We start from the raw sequence: 17,271 nt of genomic DNA, 5'->3' as shown, positions 1-17,271 counted from the left end.
CCTAATGTCACCAAAAGGAAAATGTGCCCTAAGAGTGAGAGTGAAAATGATATGTCAACTTTGGATGACTTTCACAAGACAGTTAACACAATGTGATATGTTCAATAAACATGTAAAATGACAGGAGAGACTCTGGGGCCTCGGATGCGAGTTCCTTGCAGCTGAAGGACAAAAATACGGCGACGATCATTAAGCTTCCTTCTGTTTTCTTTTCCTTGATTAAAGATCAACCATGCCGTTTAATCTCTGAAAATAATTGCTGCTTTTATTCAACCCAAGGTGCAGCTTTTTGTCGGCCAGTCTCAGTGCTACTTTATTTCAATTTACATTGATTCTGATTAAGCCTGCTGATACACGCTAGGCTATGTGTGTCACTGTGAGCAAGGAAAAAGCCTAGAAAATTCTGATTCCTGAAAAGGTAAGAATATTCGGAAAACTGAGAGAGTAGACTCAAAAGTCATTGGGATAGAAAACTCGCTTTCAGTTTCCACAAAGGATCTGCAAAGCAATCGAGGAGCCTTCTAGAATGACAGTCTTGTTAGCCAAGATAGCTCACAAGGAACTACAGGGAGAGAGGGTATCTCTACCTCCTGTCTTGTCTTGTACCAAGAGTGGACACTCCTGCCCATGTATCCAAGGCCCACTGACCCCTCCAAACAGCTGCCCCTTGAGTGTGTACTTGCCTTAGGTCATGTACACCAGCCCCAGAGTCCCATCCAGGACCCTTCCAGAGAACAGACCTGTGGAAGGGTCCTGCAATGAGGCATATTGCAATTTGGAAGGGTCCTGGAAATNGAAAAAGCCTAGAAAATTCTGATTCCTGAAAAGGTAAGAATATTCGGAAAACTGAGAGAGTAGACTCAAAAGTCATTGGGATAGAAAACTCGCATTCAGTTTCCACAAAGGATCTGCAAAGCAATCGAGGAGCCTTCTAGAATGACAGTCTTGTTAGTCAAGATAGCTCACAAGGAACTACAGGGAGAGAGGGTATCTCTACCTCCTGTCTTGTCTTGTACCAAGAGTGGACACTCCTGCCCATGTACCCAAGGCCCACTGACCCCTCCAAACAGCTGCCCCTTGAGTACCCCCTGTACTTGCCTTAGGTCATGTACACCAGCCCCAGAGTCCCATCCAGGACCCTTCCAGAGAACAGACCTGTGGAAGGGTCCTGCAATGAGGCATATTGCAATTTGGAAGGGTCCTGGAAATTCAAGGGGTCCAGGTACTCGGAATTGTGGGGTTCAAGGGCGTTGACTCCTGCTGGGCTTCTTCCCTTAGCCTGTTGATGGCTTTCTTGTACCAGAGATGCTTTCTAAAGCCCAGGACCTTCAGGGCTTCAAGGGGGAGCTGTTAAGAGCCTAAACATAGGCTGTCAACACAGGGTAGTAAAGGTTAGGCATTTGCCTACAAGTCTCATGCTGAAGGCTAGGGCCATTGCCTGTGAGTTTGGTCTGCTGACTTCTTCTCCACCCTGAATTGCAGGCCCGTCCCTGAACAGGGCGGTCAGTCCTAGAGGGCCTTTCCTGGATGTTGCAGCAGATTATCTCGCCCTCATCCCCGCTACGGCCAACATTCAAATCGAGCCCTAAGCATGGTGGTATACGGCCCCAAGCGCAGAACGGCTTCTAGACTGCTAAACAGCTTTAGAAATAAAACCAAGCAGAGTAAGTGACAGAGAAGGCATGTGAGTAACAGACCCTAAGATATTTACTATCAAGTCTCTATGTGTCCCTTTTATAGAAAAGGCCAGCTGACCAGTAACTCTAAAACAAGGTCAGTAGGGATGACAATTTAGGCCAATTCCTAAAAGTCAGAACAGTCTATGGAACACTCAACTTATGCCAGGAAGTGGATCTGCTGAGTTAAAACTAAGAGAAATAAAACCATAAATTACACTATTTCCTAAGACATCCATTCACATAATGTATATTCTCTACCCACAAGGAAAGTCTGCAATAGTAGATTTTACTGTTGAAATAAACACTGAAAATAACTACTAAAATAGCGGGAGTAGACTAATATTTCTCATTTATACTTTGGCAACATTAATGCACTTCAAAAAACTAGACATAATTGGCATGAAATGCAAGGAAAGAAAACAAAAAGTCAAACTTACAACAAAAGCAAGCTCCAAGTTAAAGCAAGCTCCAAGTTAAAGCAAATGAATTCTAGACTGTATTTCTTTTGAAAATATGACTGCAATATTTAATTGAATATTGCATCTACATTTATAAATCACTGAGATTCCTCAAGTCAATTTAGACATTTCCATATTATTTTCGTTTTAATTTTAGAACATATTAGAGATTTAAAGCTCCCATTTACAAACCAGGGTAATTACTTTCTCTAAACACTAAGTTAAATAGAAGTTAATTTATGATGCTTCTTTGGAAGGTTCCTATGATGTAACAGACAATTTGTAAGTACCTATTTCCTTCTGGGCTACAAGCATTCTATTTTCGTGACCAAAATAGCACATGATGGCAAAGAAAATGCAACATCCAGGAAAGGCCCTCTAGGACTGACCGCCCTGTTCAGGGACGGGCCTGCAACTCAGGGTGGAGAAGAAGTCAGCAGACCAAAGTCACAGGCGATGGCCCTAGCCTTCAGCATGAGACTTGTAGGCAAATGCCTAACCTTTACTACCCTGTGTTGACAGCCTATGTTTAGGCTCTTAACAGCTCCCCCTTGAAGCCCTGAAGGTCCTGGGCTTTAGAAAGCATCTCTGGTACAAGAAAGCCATCAACAGGCTAAGGGAAGAAGCCCAGCAGGAGTCAACGCCCTTGAACCCCACAATTCCGAGTACCTGGACCCCTTGAATTTCCAGGACCCTTCCAAATTGCAATATGCCTCATTGCAGGACCCTTCCACAGGTCTGTTCTCTGGAAGGGTCCTGGATGGGACTCTGGGGCTGGTGTACATGACCTAAGGCAAGTACAGGGGGTACTCAAGGGGCAGCTGTTTGGAGGGGTCAGTGGGCCTTGGATACATGGGCAGGAGTGTCCACTCTTGGTACAAGACAGGACAGGAGGTAGAGAGGGGAGGAGACATGAGCTGACTGTCAGCTAGGGACAGACCACCCAAATCAACCAAAGTCGATCCCAAATGCAGCGCTCGCCATAGGCTGGGCCATTTGGCAGTGTCCCATTTCAACCCTCCCCACCCCAGAAAAGGGGGGCTCACAGAAGCTCAGGTTTCTGGCCTGGTGAGTGGTTGGGACTTGGGGACCTGGTTTTATAGGAATCCACACCTGTGATATACGAATGTCTAAAAAAACATATTTTTAAGGATATATAATACCCTCCGTTTGAAAGTGGGAAAAATAGAAGGCTTTATCTCCAGCACTAGAAGGGTCAGTTGATACATTAACCATACAAATATACATAAGTAATAAAATGTGTATTGACTTTTTTAGGTATAAAGACATTTTTTTTCTTCTCCTGCCTCCTTAACAAGGGTCTAAGGAAAGCTTAAGAAGATCCAAAAATAATAATTACAATAATGCCTGCTCATTTATGAATTGAGGCCAAAATTAGAATTCAGGAAAAAAGAATAAATTCATAAGCCTAGAAAATGACATTGAGGTCATTGCTTCCTCTGTAACACTGTTGGATTATAGGCTAGAACTGTCAAAGTCTTCTAAAAAAATTTTGGTCAACAGAAAAAAAAAGCAAAAACAAAACAAACAAACAAAAATCTTGATTTTTTACCTACCTCAGTGCTGACCTAATTCAATAGCCTTCCAATGGCAACTTGAAAAAGTCAGTAAATAAAATATGCCTTCTGGTTGACTTTCACTGGAATCTATGATTAATTGCCTTTTGCCACTGGAATATCACATGCAGCTTTGGAAAGAAAAATTCTCATTACTTTTCTCAAGGTGTGACTCTGGATGTATGTATGTTCTTTTGGCTCTAAATGTAAGAAGCATTTTTCCCAACTTTTAAAATTTGTGTGTGCTACATCTTGTATAACCCATGTTAGTAATAAATTATTATAAGAAGAAACACGCCTTTGGGTGCACATGTCCTTCCTCACGTTGTTTCAAGCTGAAACCCCACTTACGTAACATGCTGGGCTGCAAGAAGGTGGAAAGACAGGGTCTTAAGGCAAGTTGCATAATCCTGTCTCCTCCTCTGCAGAGCTTTGAAGGGGGAATAGAGAAGCTATGATCTGTCAAACATAGTCTGGCTTCAGTGCTGCCTGAAGGCTGGAGAATGGGCTCTATGGCCCTTCCAGGATCTGAATAAGAATCCGAGATGATAACAACAACCAGTTCGGTCACTTTGACCATCTTTGGAGCCCAATTGCTATCACCATTTGGCCACAGAAAGGAGGGGCTGTTCCAATCTCCCTTATAATTACCACCCTAATTATTACATTATACTTTCACAATTTAATCCCTTTTTTTGCCTCACTGCCTTTTTGGGGCTAAGTAAGCACCGTGGTGGGCTGCCTGCTGGTGCCCTAGCCGTGTGGCCACGCCGAGTGCCACCCAGCTGCCAGCTACAAGCACGGCCAGGGGGGCCCAGTCCAGAGTGCTAATCTGGACAGTGACATCTCTGTCTCCGGCTCCACACCCGTGAAAGGTGCCCTCTCCAGTGCAGAGCAGAGCGCAGCATATACATCAATGCCAAGAATCACCCTGCGCTCTGCCCTGTTAAGCTTTTGGTAGCGTTTCAGCAGCCGAAGGAATAACCAGGCACGGAATTCCAACTGTTTGGTTCCAGCGATTGTTCGTTAAGTAACTACTGCATAGCTATTAATATCTATGCTAGATGGCTTGCTTAAAACACTCTCAGGAAATTTTTTAAATACTTGTTCTATCTTTACAAAACCTACTGAGGTCCGAAGAGTTTAATCCACCACCTCCACCCCCAAATTATCTGGTTTTCCCCCAAGGCAGGAGATATTTGGGTGAGGAAGTAACCTCTATCCACAAATATTAGGAAACAAAGCTTTAATAAAATGTGTTTTGCCACGTATAATGCGTACCCACGTTTTTGTATATGTGAGGTAAATAACCATGATACCCATGTGTAATGTGCATCCTTATTTTTCCATCAAAGACTTGGGCTAAAAGTGTACATTATACATGACAAAATACAGTAAAACATAAAACTGCAGCCAGCAAGCTGTCTGGCTTCTAGTAGATTCTCAGAAAATATTTGTTGAGAAAACAGGAGTGTTTTACATACTAAAAACCTTCTTTATATGTTGGTATACACAGTATTTGTTAATTTATCCAAAAATATTTGCTTTATCTTTGTGTAGAGAGCTCCAGAGCTATGTAAACTGAGTCAACAAAATGAAATTACTAACAATTTAAATTGTAGATGCTCTGTAACTTCATTATTCCAGTGAATAACAACTGTTGACAATGGCTGGTGAGAACCAGCCATTTCATTCCCAAGTTTTCGTTCCCAAGTTTTGCAACTTTGTAAACAGGCTGGAGAGTTTTTTTTCCCAATGCCCCAAAGCGAGGGGAAGATCTGCATTTAGGCCATAGCTGTTTTTACTTACATGTGATTTTATACCTCTTTTACCCTTAAGCATTATGTGAGGTAGGTAGCAATGCCTTCAACTTATACATGAGAGTAAATACAAGAAGGATTTTTATAAGTGCTAATAAAATATAGCAATGATGATCCAGAAAATATAAAAATATAGCTATTAAAAGATAACTATGAAAGACAATGAAAAGGCTAGGTTTAAATATGCATTCTATTATGTAAGTATTATGATGTCTTCAAAAACCATGTACCCTAAGTAACCACTTTAATGGCGCATTTATGAGCCACAGGTCAAGGAAGCTATGTAACAGAACACATCCAAGAAAGTAGGAGGTGGCACAACCCATTCCACTGAGGACAGTCACCAGAGCATCCATAGCTTCTGATGGAGAAGACCTGCCCTGCCAGATGCTCTTCAAGGAAGGGGAGGGGACCGATTACTCTATGCGCCCAGGAAGGGCTTCAGAATCATCTTTGGATAAAATATGGAGAGGGGTTAGAGTTTCACGAACACAATCTTATTTATACTTTAAAAGCCAGCCCACCACAAAGTCATAAAACTGACGTCGGCTGTGTCCAACAAGAGACTGTGAGGTGACTGTGGTCAGTGGTAAACCAGTGGCAACATGGTAATAGAGAGGGGGTTTCCCTGCTTGGGTGGGAATCTCTGCAGGGGCGTGGCAAGCCCAAACTGCTGGGCCTACCCACAGTCTGAGGGAGGTGACCTGGGATGACCCTTGGGAGTTCACCTTTCTAACAAATTCCCAAAACTCCAGGTGACCCAGGGACCACATGCTGAGAAGCATTGTTAGACCACGGGTCTAAAGTACGCATTGTTCCCACGCACCTGTAACAAAAACGGAAGCGGTCAAAGCACTAGCAAGCCCATGTGCATCTGCGCAGTTGTGTTAAGAGACCTACATCGCTCCGAGGATGGCCATGGTCCTTCGTTTCCATCCTTCGAGCTTAACGGTGAAAGTAGAATGGATAGGGGGCAGACCTGGGACACTTTATTCTAAAGTGCCCCACTATTGATTTTAATCTATTTCTATTTTGACCTCAAGAGAGAATTAAGACAGTCACCCTTGACTAACAGGGTTGAGAACTAAGGAAACCCACCCACCAACCAATCAACATCAGGTAGGGTTGGACGAGGGTAAGGGATTCCCAGGTCCAAAACTCACCTTGAATTGTCCTCTTGAAGAACGCCTTGCAGGCTTCGCAGGACGCTACCCCGTAGTGGTACCCAGAAGCGATGTCGCCGCACACCAAGCACAGTCTCTTGGGCATCGAGTTGAGCATGTATTCACACTTGGTCTGGGGGTCTTCAACTATGGTGCTGGAGCAGTCGTCATACAGTTTCCTGACAGGCCCACTCCCTCCTAGGATCGGCGCAGAAGGGTAGAGAGGTGGCGAGTCAAGTCCATTCTGGTGGCCATTCATGGTTGAACTGTAGCTCCCACTCGCGTCCGAGGAGCCACCGGGGCTGTGGTGGTTGACGCTGTCCGTCAGGGAGGCCGGGCTGGAGGGTTCCGTCTTGATGAAGGACGAACAGCTGGAATCAATGTGTCGATCTTTGTTGGACATTCTGCAGAGAAGCCTGTGATTCAGGGAGAGACAGACAGGGGAAAAAAAGAGGAGGAGAGTGCGTCAAACACAGCGGTCAAAAGAGGCAGAAACAAAGGAAAGGTAAAACAAAATAGAGAAGGTGAAAGAAAATATGGAAATGAGGGAAAAAACCCAGAAGACTTTGTATGTTAAAGACACTGCCCTTTGAGAGTACGGCCTGCCATCCGTCATGCTAGTCGATAGCTCCTGTTGTACAAGAAGGTGATCCGTATACGGGCTTGACAGGGTGACACAGAAGTGCCCAGATGGCCGCAAGCAAAAGCTCCAATGGGGTCCGATCCCTTCCATTTTACCTTTCTCTTGGAGAGCCACCGTCNACAGCGGTCAAAAGAGGCAGAAACAAAGGAAAGGTAAAACAAAATAGAGAAGGTGAAAGAAAATATGGAAATGAGGAAAAAAAACCCAGAAGACTTTGTATGTTAAAGACACTGCCCTTTGAGAGTACGGCCTGACATCCCTCATGCTAGTCAATAGCTCCTGTTGTACAAGAAGGTGATCCGTATACGGGCTTGACAGGGTGACACAGAAGTGCCCAGATGGCCGCAAGCAAAAGCTCCAATGGGGTCCGATCCCTTCCATTTTACCTTTCTCTTGGAGAGCCACCGTCAATATCGAACTCAACCCTCTGGATTCTAAATTTGCCCACGGAGCGGGAGTGACTGGCAAAGTCCACATCCTGTCTAAAATTATATTTGTTTTCACTCTCCTTTTCCTTTCCACTTTCGGATGCTGCCATCACTTCATTGTGAGCAGAATCAAACTTTTATTTTCAGGACTGAACAGATGAGTGTTTGGCTTTGAGATTACTGTTGGCCAGCAGGCTTCCATAAGCATCACTGGGTCTTTTATATTGATCTAAGACACAGAGGAAATACAGCCTCCATCCCTCTGCTTCTTTATGAAAAAGGTTCTATTTCATAGACATTGAGCAATGTAGAGAGACATCAATATAAAATTCTACCGCCCATCTTTTTTGGTGGGACCCCTAAGAGACGCTGTTTCGGAAAGGGTAATTAGATGAAAAGATATAGTTGGTCCTGCTATCTTTCTGCTTAGCCATAGTGCAAAACCCTTTTGTAGCACAGGCTCTAAGAACCATCGAAGAGCGTACTACAGAAAGAAGAGGTGACCGCTGAGGAAGGGAGTTCGGTAACTGCTTTGGAATAGAAAGGTGATTTGTGGAAATGCCACAGAGTCTCGGTCACTCACCCAAATTTGGGGGAGTCATCACAGTAAAGCCAACTGGGCGCAACGCTCTCTTTCACTATAAATCTAGTGATAGGTTGTTACCATTGCACCAATCTCACGCTCCCCTCCACGTCTCCCTTCCCCCACGGTTCTGCTACTTTAAAATGAAGAAAATTGCCCTGGCTGGTGTGGCTCAGTGGATTGAGCGCGGGCCTACAAACCACGCGATCGCGGTTCGATTCCCAGTCAGGGCACATGCCTGGGTTGCAGGCCAGTTCCCAGCAGGGGACTCATGACAGGCAACCATACATTGATATTTCTCTCCCTCTCTCCGTCCCTTCCTCTCTAAAGATAAATAAATAAAATCTTTAAAAATAAATACATAAATAAAATGAAGAAAATCATGAAATTTCCCATCAGGAATGTTCTGAGAAGACCATGTCAAGAGCAAGAATCTGCCTCTCAACCAGTATATTGCACATTGGACGTTGTGTTCTGCTTTCTAAATTTAGCCGCGTCAAGACGTGAGAAAAGCAAACAGAAGGAGAAAGCCCCCCGGAAGATCTTGCCCCCCCACCTATGTTGTCCTTTCCACAAGAACCAGCAAAAGAAAGCCTGGTCCCCTCACCAGCCTGAATGAGGGTGCCCTGTCCTCCTGCGTCTGTGGCTTGTCCCCATCACCATTAATGAGTGTTGTAATTAATAGATTTCTCTCCCTCTCTCCCTGCCTGCACTCGGGGCCAAGCACTCTCCTCAAGTCAGCGTTTGAAAGAAAGCAGGTCGGCGCTGACTTACAACAGCCCTGAAAATCCCTTTTAATTTAGAGTACTCACCCACCACACTTCACTTATTACCTTATAATTACCGGACCGCTCGCACATACATTATGATCTGAGACTGGACTCGGAAGTTATTAGGGTACTAAAACACGGTTGTCCCCCCCTCCTCATTCTCCGGCACTGCATTTCTCACAGCTATGACAATGAACTCTCCGGCGTCTGCCCACCAGCACCATTTCTGAATTCCCTCCCCCACACCCAGAGGACAGCTGCTCTGAGCATCCTCATCACAAAATATGTACGATGTTTCTTCATGCCCTCTTTTTTTCTTTCTCTCTCTTCTCGTATCCTCTATGGTCAATCTTTCCCCAATTTTCTCTCACCCAGACTTTTACTCACCAACTTCTAAAATTTTTGGAACAGTTGCTTAAGGATTTAGGCCAGATACGCCCCTCCAGCATAGAGAAGAGTTATGTCCAAAGTCCCTTCATGCGTATGTGTCAAATGCCTGTTGTTAGAGTGCCTAAAAAAATTGGGAGTCCCCAGCCAGCTATCCCCTCCAAAATGTCTGTAACTTGGCAATAACCTGGATGGACACAAGGATACCCAGGAAGTTCAAAGTGTCAGGGAAGTCTTTGGACGGTGGTACTATCTCCTCCCACACAAGGTCTGGCCACTTCAGCTGTGAATGAATGTGAACAAACTGGACTTAATTTTGAAGCCTTAGTGCACCTGCTCTTACTACATTGTTTTAATTATTTTAAGTTGCACACATTTCTTTTCAGACATGAACAGCCTCCTTAATTAATACCTTTTGCCCAATTAATATAAGACTAGCCCAGTCGCCATTTATCAAGTGCTTGTTCAGTGCCAGGCACTAACCTGAGCACTTTTCAAAATATTATCAGGTTTAATCCTCAAGACAACCTTTAAAGGAGGTATATTACATTTTAGGAAACAGTGCCTCAGCAATTTCCTGAAAGCCATACAGCTAGAAATTGGAAGAGCTGGGATTCGAACTCAGGTCTGACTCCAAAGCCCAGGGCAGGCATGTCTTGACCCCGAGAGAGATTTCAAAGGCGCCCACCGATTTCTGTAAAATGACCCAGCAAGCAGGGGTGCAGCCTCATGTGTGGAGAGCCCTTCCATCCACAGCTCAACCATGAGCAGAAAAGGGACCAGGGGGCCACCCCTCCGGCTGAGGGCTGTCCCCGTGGAGACCCCTCTCCAGTGTGGGAGCACCACCTGAGCAGAATTCCAGGAAGAACGTAGTGGTCTTCTAAGGACTACCTAGCTCATTACCCTGAACACTTCCTAGATGCCATTACATTATACCCTAAAACTACGGTGGGTCTTAATTCTCTCCTTCTCTTTCTCTGAAATTCTATAGCTCTATTATTCAAGCCTGAAATATTCACAACTATCTATAAATTCAATTGTCAGCTGGTGGGTTTTATTCTAGACTCCACTTCAATCTAAAATTAGAGGCACTAAAATTCACATTAACTCTAAGAGGAATGTAGTGAATAAGACTTTATTTCAAAAGAACACCTTTTTGTCAGAAAGAGCCATTTTCAAGATGATGGCTTTATCTGCAGCCAAAGAGAATAAGCCCAGGTCCACATTGTGCTCTTAATGCAGAAATCTCCAGTCACATTGGATTAATAAAAATCTGAATTTAGTTAAGAATTACGAATAGAAATAACATGCTGAAAACTGTGGGGAATATTTATTGTAAAGCCTCAGCGTAGTTGATTTTACTTTATTTTATGAGAAATGATGAGAAGCACCAGGGAGCAAGGCTGTGATTTTCCAAAAACCTTCTCTGAGTGACCGCCCTGAAAACAAACAGGGGGTGGGAAGAACTACATCCAAAAATAAAATGTTCATTTCTGTATAAGAAACTACATTTGAGGGGATTAGTAACAGTCTTCCTGAGACCAGAGACATTTCAGTGCTTTAAAAAAGCATTTTCAGCGGTTTGAGATATGTCTCAAATAATTCTGATTTTCACACTTCATCACAAATTCTTGTTGCCTTGCCTTGCCTTGCCTATGGGTAGATAAGGTAAATTTTATATTTGGTATTAGATACTAAGAATCAGGCAAATAAAACTTCTTGGTTGCCAGACTATATAAAAATATCATTTCTGAAAGTTAATTAATTTTGTATATATGTTTCCATGCACAGAGAAGAAAGAATAAGAGTCCAAGATAATCTACAAGTTAATATTCAATTTATATTATAATTATCAAGCCAGCTTAATTGTTTTCGGGATTCTAGCTAGATGCAGGTAAGTGTGTGATCTTGAGTGAGTGGCTGTGAATGTCCACCCACGGGTGTTCATGTCCGGCATCATCCACTTCTGCCCAGAAGACACTTAAGCGTAGCCAATATTTTTATGGCTAAATGCTGGGATAACCATAATATTCCATTGGTTTATATATTATTATCCCATTCACCAAAATATAGGGTCTTAACAGTCATCTAAATTTCATCTTTGGAATTTCACGCCAAATTCCAGTTTATTTGCTACTTTAGTTTCCTACCAAAAAAAACCAAAAAACAAAAAACAAAAAACGGTGCCTAAAAGTTTTTTTTTTTAAAGATTTTATTTATTTATCTTTAGAGGGGAAGGAGAGAGGGAGAGAAACATCAATGTATGGTTGCCTTTTGTGCGTCCCCTGCTGGGAGTGGGCCCGCAGGGAACCGGCCTGCAACCCAGGCATGTGCCCTGACTGGGACTCAAACCAGGATCCTCTGGTTCGCAGGCCCGAGCTCAATCCACTGAGCTACGCCAGCCAGGGCCTAAAAGTTTTCATAAGAAACATATGTACACAGGTGTTCTTTGCTTTTCCTGCCTGTAACAGGAGGCAAGGATTTTTGAAACTTTTATTATACTTAAGTCAGTGACACACACCTTAACGGGCTCAACGAAAGAGGACTAAGCAAGTCGATATTTGATTTCCTTCAGAGTACCACCCACCATTATAAATTCCAAACCCATTATCGATTTGTACCCAAATTCTTTATGGAAGTTTTTAAATACGAGAAAGGGGGTGGGGGTGAGAGAGTCCTTAGCCCCCTCACTAAATTATAGAATTTCAGGACTAAAAAGAAAGGGAACCAGTTTCCACACCTAATCACTTACCTCTTCAGAGTAGGAATGAACCTATGAGCATTGGTTAGCCTTCTACCTTCTGAAATCACCAGATAAAATATTTAAGGGATTGTGTTAAAAAAATAATACGCTTGTACTACGTTACTTTGTTTTCTTTGAATGCTTTAGGAAATCAACCTCCAACTCTAAGTCGCAGCTCCCTGTGGCCCAGGCCCCCGAGCCCGGGACCCCGGCGGCTCCTCTGTCACCCGAGGCTTCCAGCTCCAAGCAGCTTCTCTACAAGAGCGTTTTTTCTCGCTGCTTCAAATAATTGCACTCAAAAGTGGCAAAATGTGAATCACTTAGGAACAAAATGGGCACCAGCTGCTATTGTCAGAGGACGATGATGCCAAAGAAAGAGAAAGCAAGCGAATGAAGTGTCATGTCAGAAATCAACTGTGCAACGTGTGATTTGAGAAAACATGACTACTTTACAGAGACAGGGTGTCATTACGGCGTCACTGTAATACGCTGCTTTGACAACTGCTGGCTCTAACATATCATCATTGCATTAAGGTACACTGGCTTAGTTGGGGAAGGAAGAGAAAGGATTTTTGCTTTTCATAAGAAATATCTTAAGGTCTGCCTGGTTAACCTAATGCAAGGCGATCGTTGATTGTAAAGAAAGAACTGTAAATCCAGACCCACACGCCCAGGAAGATGAAAGCACGTGTGCACATGTATGCACACACCCCTGGGTGTCATTTTTGACACCTTTTTAAATATGCGCTGAGGCCCATTTATTGAAACAGATTTCTGCAGAACAGGGGCGCCACGATCCAGCAATGCTGCTTCTGGAGTCTTTGAACACATGCTCTTCGTGTTACAGACTCTTTCCTGTGGACTCCCTCAAGAAAAACAAGCAAACAGGTCCCTGCCAAGAGGGTGCTTGAGTTGCTGACAGGAGGCAGAGGGAGCTAAGCTGTGTGGGCACAAGAGGCCAGAGCCCTAAAATCACAAACCAGAGCCTCTGTCCAAGCCAGACACTTTCCCAATTCCGTGCATGGCTGTGTACTACACCAAATAAAGGAGATTTTGGACCACTCAGCCGCAGACGGGCAAGTCATTTCTGGCCAGTCATTGAAGAGAAAGTGCCCATGAATACAGGGTGGGGCAAAAGGAGGTTTAGCGTGGTGAGTACACAAAACACGGAGTTCGTTCTTATATGATTATTTATCAGTTTCCGTACTATTGTTCATATGAACACCTCCTTCTGCCTCACCCTGCGTCACTTCATGCCTAATGACTAAACCATGGCCGGGAGGGATCTCTCCTACACCCCATCTGCTTGATTTTTTTCTTCATCAACTTTGTCATGACCTTCGGTTGGTCGACTGTTCTGGTTTACTCCCTAAAATCCCATGTCCCGGGAACCCACCAGTTTCCCGCAAACCAGGATGGTTGGCCGTTCGGTCTGACAGAGAGACCTACGGAGGCCTATGATTCTGCCCTTCCACTGCGTCTAACACAAAGGAAGGGAGATGGAGAACATCTGCCTTCAGCCATGAAAGCCCAGGAAGACAGCAAGAGAACCTGACTAGCAAAAGCACGCGACCTAATGGGACTGGGCGTATGATAAGCATGTGTGTCTTAGAAAGCACCTTAGAGACACTTTACTAAGTCCTATGCATGAGGCCACTGCTGATGGCCTTGTTTAGTGACCCAGGCTACGTGAGAGGTACAGAACCATGGTTGCTTACATTTGTGTGGCGAGGGGATTTCTGACGCTTTCTTGTGGAAAAACCTTTATTAATGGGGAAAAAAACACGGACCCGGGATATTGGGATGTGTCCTTGTACATTCTAATGGCTGATGGTGTCTGCAGTTCAGGACTCAACCTGAGGCCAGGTGCCTCGTGGTGTAATTCATTCTCAGCTGGTTTTCTTGGAGCCACTGCCACCTGGGGGTTAGCATCCCTTGTTTACAGCTCTAGCTACAGTAAGTGAGCTGCCACCAGATCAATAAAACTATTAAATGCATAATAATGCTGGGTAATTGCATACATGATGTTTTGCATAATTAACTGTCTGAGCTTTTCTTTACTGTAATGGGCACTCATGTAATATAGAGGAGCTATAAGTCTATAAAACACACATAGTTTATATGCACCATGATTCTGCTTAAAGCTCCTGCTAATCATCTACATCAGCTTTGAAGGGAGAGCTCTCCCTCCACTGCCAAGTTCAAATCAATTCTTATGACATTACTTTATAACTAACATGATATTTAACTGATGATGGCTATTAGCTATTATACAGATTGCATTCAAGGCCTGTAACAGTAGGGGAAAAATACCACTTAGTTTAAGCAAACTTCTGCCATGTAATCAATATTATTGAGGCAAATTAAGTGTTTTAACAAGTGTGTATATTTGCCCTAATGCAACTTAATTAACTCTATCCTCACAACTGCCCAACTCCGTGACACCGGGGGATGGTGACGGAGAACGTCAAGAAGTGCCTAGTCAGAAACTCAGACGTGCCACAGATGTAAAGCAAACATTTTATCTCTGAGCCCTAAGAATATTCCTTTCCTCACCCAGCTCCTCTCCTGGGATCAAAAGCCTAAGAAACAGAAGGGCTTTGAACAGTGCACCCTACATCAACCGACCTAGGGAGTAAGTGCGTAAGTGTTGGCCAGGTAGTCACTGTCCCAGGGAGGAGTCAGATAGCCCTGGGTGTGGGGGGGGGGGGGTCACTGCTAGAAAGGAAGGGTAGTGTGGGGTGAAAAGCCACATGAGATAAATCACCAAAAGGAAGTGTACAGTATATGCGGAGGGCAACATTTATTCAGTCTCTGAGATTTACTATGCCATGAGCAGCTGTTTTCTGCAGTACGCTTTCCAGGGAAAAGAGATAGTCTCCGACTTCTACAAATCTCTGGTCTTTCAAACAGAAATATGGATCAATAAAGTTTGCTTGTGTTCAGGCAATTCCATTTTCAAGCAGTCAAAGGAGCCCACCGAAGGAGAAAAGCCAACACGACAGGAGGGGACTGACAGCTAAATGAAGACCTTCCCACATCATCTCCCCGGAGGAGACGTAAACAGACATCCAACTCACACGGAGTCTGCGCGCTGATCTTTACAAATTACAGTGGAATATGGATGCGTTACACACACTCTTCGGTGATGGAGTTCACAAATCAAATCCAGGTCAGTGAAAGCTCGGCCTGCCTGAATTCCCCTTCTTAATCTGTGTGCTACACCAGCGCAGCGATAGGAATGCTGTCAGGGGTTGATGTGAAGATACGGAGATCACAGTGCTGATGTCACCCTTTGCTCATTAAGAGAATGTTTTGCAAAAGCAATTACAAGGACCAATAAGCCAGCAGCCTCGATCAAGACTGGCCAGTTCATTGGAGTGGAACTCAACACACACCCTACAAATGGGTGAGATGCAGTGGTGAGAAAATCTAAACACTGAGAAGGAACCACTGTTGAAATCAAGATGGCTTCTGGTGCATGGGATCACTCCTATAGTCAAGAGAGATTCACAATACCACCAGAGATAACAAACCACACCCTTCCCTGTTGGACAGCAGTGAAACTGTATTTATACTGTTGACTTAATAGCTTAGTCTGCACTAGTTAACATCTGGATGCAAGTGCAGCTGGTCTGGGAGAATCAGCAGAGGTTACCACTACACCCTCTTGATATCAGGTGTTGTTCAGCTGAAGCAGGAGTGAGGGAGGCGTGGAGGAAGGGAAATCGGCTAATTATGCATCCAAAGACTTCTTCCTCTGATCTCTCCTTTTTTAAACACTTCCGTGGGCTAGCTGCTTGAATCGAAGGCAAAGCTTAGACACACAGGCCAGGGAAAATGACGTAACATACACATGGACAGTTAATTCAAGCTATGGAAATGACAGATTTGCTCTGTGGCTGACCAGGTTTTGTAAAACGGATTATTCGGCAGTGGGACAGCATCCGGCAAAGCCAAGGGCCAGGCCTGGAGTATCAGAAAGAGTATCAGGAGTATCAGGAGTATCAGGCCTGCTCGTTGTTTTTCATTCAAAGGCCCTGAGACACATACGCAGAGAAAGATTTCCAAATCTTCTTTGCAATTCTGAAAAACTGATCAGAGAAGAAACAGGCAGGGTACCTGAGTTCCCTCAGTTCACTTGTCTATTCTCCCCTTTCCCAGGCCCCTGCCCTCTGAACGGCCCTGGACACAGCGGCAGATGCGAGGACCAGAACCGGCGCAGGGGGACCTGAGCCAAGGCATAGTGCCACACTGACCCTCCATGTCCTCCTCATTTATACAATGAGGGAAAATCACCTACATGCTCTGTAAAGGCACTTCTGTCATTTTTTAAAAACTGCACCTTATTCAAATGAAGACCCCACCGGCCTGTGGTTTAGATGAGACCAGAGAACAGGGGCTGTTGCACTGAGTCGCAGCCCCTAGATTTCCATTTCTGCAGGGGCTACAGACTCAGCAGCCACTCAGGGCTGTGACGTTGTGTGTCTGTGTATGTGTGTGTCAGTGTATGGGTATCTGTGCATGTATCTGTGTACATGTGTATGTATGTTTCTGCATACACTAGTGTGTGCACATGTGCACCTCTGTGTATGTCTGTGCATACACATGTGTTTCTGCATGTATGCATGTCTGTGCATATGTGTCAGCATGTGCATATCTGTGTATTTGCGTGTCTATGCATGTGTATCTGTAGAGTGTGTATACGTGTCAGTGTATGTCTTTCTCTGTGTTTGGGCACCCATGCGTATATATGTATATGCCCTGTGTATATGCACATGCATGTATCTATATGAGTGTGTCCCTGTCTGCATGTCTGTAAAAATGTGTGTGCCTATGTCTGTGTATCTGCATATGCCTGTACCTCTGTGCGTCTGTGTACACGTGTCTATGTGTGCACGTCCCCATACGTGTGTGTCTGGATGTGTACCGCACGAAAAGCAGCAATTACAGAAACAACTTGCTACACGACAGTGAAACCGCATGGCCACGTGGAGCGCAGGAATCCTCCCCAGTGGCC

The 17,271-nt window shown here is 44.3% G+C and overlaps 1 protein-coding gene across 10 annotated transcripts in view; it reads right to left on the bottom strand.

Annotated features, from left to right (window-relative positions):
- The window catches only part of ESRRG (estrogen related receptor gamma), a 511,461-nt gene that overhangs the window by 143,831 nt on the left and 350,359 nt on the right, over nucleotides 1-17,271 (bottom strand). For all 10 annotated transcript variants that reach the window (XM_037069462.1, XM_037069456.1, XM_037069453.1 and 7 more), the window contains one exon: nucleotides 6,698-7,113. In XM_037069462.1, the coding sequence (XP_036925357.1) occupies nucleotides 6,698-7,100 (403 nt within the window). In that variant the 5' untranslated portion in view covers nucleotides 7,101-7,113. The remainder of the gene's footprint in view (nucleotides 1-6,697; nucleotides 7,114-17,271) is intronic.

The sequence above is a fragment of the Sturnira hondurensis genome, unplaced genomic scaffold, assembly GCF_014824575.4.
Source record: "Sturnira hondurensis isolate 20B ecotype Veracruz unplaced genomic scaffold, ASM1482457v3 Scaffold0018525, whole genome shotgun sequence".
NCBI classification, from domain to species: domain Eukaryota; kingdom Metazoa; phylum Chordata; class Mammalia; order Chiroptera; family Phyllostomidae; genus Sturnira; species Sturnira hondurensis.
The sequence above is the reverse complement of the archived record's forward strand: the minus strand, read 5'-3'. Positions and strand labels throughout refer to the sequence as shown.